General features: G+C 44.3%; 1 protein-coding gene across 1 annotated transcript in view; it reads left to right on the top strand.

Annotated features, from left to right (window-relative positions):
- The window catches only part of Deup1 (deuterosome assembly protein 1), a 108,191-nt gene that overhangs the window by 45,993 nt on the left and 57,937 nt on the right, over positions 1-4,261 (top strand). The window contains exon 4 of the mRNA XM_005346822.3: positions 984-1,079. Coding sequence (XP_005346879.1) covers positions 984-1,079 — 96 coding nt within the window. The remainder of the gene's footprint in view (positions 1-983; positions 1,080-4,261) is intronic.

Here is a 4,261-nt window from a genome sequence, read left to right as displayed (position 1 = left end):
ATATGTGCATGTCTATGTATGGGTTGTGTGTTTTCATATGTGCATGGGTATGCATGGATGTGTATATATGGGTTGTGTGTTCTCATATGTGCATGGGTATGCATGTGTATGTATGGGTTGTATGTTCTCATATGTACATGGGTATACATGGATGTATGTGCATGTGTAGGTTCTCATGTGTGTGTGTGTTCTAGTGTGTGTGTGTTGTCCTGTGTGCAGGGGTGTGTGTGGGTGTGCAGTGTACACCCCCAGTGCCCACTTAGAAAGGCTTCTTCCACTCCCATGGCTGCTCACTGCCGAGCTGGTGCTCATGGGAGAATGTGAGACCCCGTAGACCTTGGGGTTGCAAAAAAGTATGTGCAGACCTACAGGTCTGGACTCTTCCGGGAGAGGCATAAAGGGAAAGTTCTCCAGTCAGGAATCACATGCCACAGAAGCGTCCATCAGCCACCTTCCGGCTGGTCCCCTGGTCCTGGAATATGCAAGGACCTGCAGTGGCAGAGATATGTAATAGATGTCTCATCTGCATTTAAACAGGATAATTCAAATCCTTAACAAACCCTCTTCAACATTTTTATTTTCTCGTTAATATGTTAGTTACTTTAAAATGCAACTATTATCCATAGACTGCCAAACTGGTAAGGGATGGAACCTAACTGAAAGAAAAATCTTTGTGTTACATTAGCAGAAGTTCTACACGAGTAACAATGGCACAGCCTCCCAAACAGATCATACAGGGTAAATTCTAAATCTTAATTTAAGATGCAACAGTGCTAACACACTTCCGTGCTGTCCTCGTACATGGCAGTGTACCAGGCTAGAGACGTGTGGTTTCTGAGAATGCAGTTATTAGCGGCTATTTTAAGAACTGCCAGACAAATATTTACTCTTGGCTCTGTGCAGCAGTTTAACATGGATTGCACTTTTCCTTTTTTAAAGGTAAGATTCAGAAAAAGCTAATTTAAAGTTTGTTCTTCATGCAGGTGGGCTTACTTCGACAGAAGTTGGACAGTCTAGAAAAATGTAATTTAGTAATGACTCAGAACTATGAAGGGCAGCTACAGACTCTCAAAGCTCAAGTAAGAGAACCTACTAAATGTACTGTCACATATTTGGATACACGTTCTGACCTGTACAATTTTCGTTTGTTTGTTTTTTTGTTTGTTTGTTTGTTTTGAGGCAGAGTTTCTCTGTAACTTTGGAGCAAGTCCTGGAACTAGCTCTTGTAGACCAGGCTGACCTTGAACTCACAGAGATCCTCCTGTCTCTGTCTCTGCTGAGATTAAAGGTGTGGTACCACCACCCTTCCGGCCACCTATAAAATTGTTAATTTTTTTTTAAAAAGTGTTTTGCACACAATGAAACATTCTTGTGTCTTCACTGCATATTTGTCTCTGGGTTTTAGCATCCTTTGTGTCCTGATTTGTCTCTCCTACTAGGCTGTCAACTCAGATACCATCTACACTGCCTTCACTCTGACAGGGGACCAGACAGAAAACTTTCTGTCTCTCCAGAAGACAGACATATTCTTAATGATTATCAGTTAAGAGACCCACAAAAAAAACCTCAAAATTATTTCCTATGGTTATTTCTGGGGATAGGGTTTCTTGCATAGCAGCCTAAAATATGGATGTTTGCTACTCTGAAGTAAGTGGTTGGAAGAACCAAGTTGGGCTACTGATGGGCTGTTCATAGAAGCCAGTGCCTCTGTACGTGCCATGAGAGGGTACCAATTGCTTTGTCCCCATCACTGAGCCCCCCACTAGGCTTGCCTCAAGTCTTGTCCCCTACCACAGACGTCTCACAGGCAGGAGTCACCTCAGCATCACGGCCCAGCAGCTGCTGAGGTCCCTAACCTAGTAAAGGAGTCAGTAGGGAATCTGCTGTGATTCGGAACTCTGCCCGCCAATGCTTCTTGAAAAGCAAAGCTTTTATATGTAGTAACCTAGTTAAAGGAGCCTGGAGCAGTCAATGCTCCTCCTTAAATATCTTTTTTAGAAAGGAGATTTAGGGGCTGGAGAGATGGCTCAGCGGTTAGGAGCACTGGCTGCTCTTCCGGAGGTCCTGAGTTCAATTCCCAGCAACCACATGGTGGCTCACAACCATCTGTACTGAGATCTGGCACCCTCCTCTGGCATGTGGGCATACATGGAGGCAGAATGTTGTATATATAATAAATAAATAAATCTTTTAAAAAAAAGAAAAGAAAGGGGATTTAGCCATTAAACATGGAAGAGGAAACATTTGAAGCCATTGCTTAACTGCTATTACAAAATGTTTTAGACTAACCAGGGCTACATCTTGCCTGCAATTCAGGCATGTGCCACTAGAAGGCAGCTTGTACTGTGAAACCGCATAGTTTTCTGAGCTGAGACTAGCCGCATTACAAATTTGAGGCAATCAATGTTGGCTTTTTTTCCTCCTACAAAGATAGCAACACAGGTCCAAATTCACTCTGACAGTTCAGTGTGGGGATGTCTGAATCTTCTGGAGAGGTAGATTATCTGTGTTCTGCTGCCCTCCTAAGCACAGTTGAAAGCCCTGGACGTTGTAAGACAACATATGAACTTGGTAGAAAGTGGGGAGAAGAGACAGGTTGCTGGGGGAGCTTGAGAGCCAGCACAGGGCACCAGTGATTCTCCTTGATTTGTTTTAGCATGTCACACAGTCCAGACACAATAGTGGATGCAGACAGACAAGCAGTAGGCAGAGCTGAAGGAAATCCTGTCATCTGTAGCAGAAAGACTATAAAGCAGGAAGCCTACCAACACAAAAACTCAAAAATAGCCAAGTGCCACAGAAAAATAACTATGACCCCAGTCCACCAACAAACACTGAGTAGAAAACCCAGATTTCTACCCTCTCCTGGATAGAACTCCACTCCCAGGCCCCCTGCCTGAGTGGTGTCAAGAAGACCAAATGTGGATAAGGAATATATTACTAGTGTCAAACCTCAGCCAGACCTCCCCAGTTCATGGAGCCTGGATTCTTAAACCGCTTTGTGGGTAGAGAATGAGGGGCCCCACCCCCACCCCCACCCACCGCTTCTGAGGGTGGTGTCAGAGGAAGCCTCGTAAAGCAGCAAGGTGAAGATTCACCCCATCCCGCCTCTGCTGACGTCTGTCTGAGAAGCAGTAGTGGGTACCCATGCCCTCCAGTCACAGGGCAGTCAGCATGACACTGTGAGGGTCCTCAAAATGCCCCTTCCTCTCAGCTACTATGAGGAGCACTTGCCCTCGGGACCTGACTTCCGCTGTGGCCAGCATTAGCATGACCTTCCCTCTTCCCTGCTGCAACAAAGTCAGAACGCATAGTTCTGAGACACAGTGTCCCCAAGTTTCCAGGTTCCTACAGGGAATCACTCACAATAGCAAAAACCAGATCGCAAGTGTAAATGAAGACCGGATCAACAGATGTCAGTGGCAGTATTAAGATAATCTCACTAGGACATTGAGATAGTGGTCATAAAGATGATTCAGTGAACATTTACAAACATGTTTGAAATTGCTAAAGATTATAATATTCTCACCAGGCAGTGGTGGCACACACCTTTAATTCCAGCAATCTGGAGGCAGAGGAAGGCAGATCTCCATGAGTTCAAAGCCATTCTGATTTACAGAGTGAGTTCTAGGAAAGACAATGATGCACAAAGAAACCCTGTCTCAAAACACACACATGCACACACACACATGCACACACACACACACACACTATTCTAACAAGCCCCAAAATTTGACCACAGAGTCACCAAGCTAAGTGAACTCAAACAAGATGAACTCAAAGAAATATAGAAAAGACACAAACAACCCCAGAAGCGTTTGAAAGAGGCAAGTCTCAGTGAAGGGAAAAGCAACTTGGGTAGCGGCCACCTCTTGTGTGAAGGAGCAGAAAGGTCACAAATGATGAGAGAACAGGACTGTCGATTCTGGGATTCTGTTCCAAAGAAAATATACTTCAGAAGTGACAGGAAAACGAAGGCACAATCAGAGGGAAACTCCAGCCTTTGTTAGCAGTCACGTTATCCTAACACAGTGGCTACCAGGGGTCTTCACAGGCACCAGAAAAACATCTGGAATAAAATCCTGGGTCCCTGGCCACAGACTTTCCTTCTGCTCTTGAGTTTTGCTAATTGTTTGATTAAAAAAAATGCCTAGTGTAATTTCCAGTGTGTGCATCAAAAATATGTTATATTTTTGTTTATAAAAGAGTTGGCACTCTTGGGAATATACCCAAGAGATGCCCTATCATATGACAAAAGCAT

Source organism: Microtus ochrogaster, chromosome 5 (assembly GCF_000317375.1).
Source record: "Microtus ochrogaster isolate Prairie Vole_2 chromosome 5, MicOch1.0, whole genome shotgun sequence".
Classification (NCBI taxonomy): Eukaryota; Metazoa; Chordata; class Mammalia; order Rodentia; family Cricetidae; genus Microtus; species Microtus ochrogaster.
The sequence above is the reverse complement of the archived record's forward strand: the minus strand, read 5'-3'. Positions and strand labels throughout refer to the sequence as shown.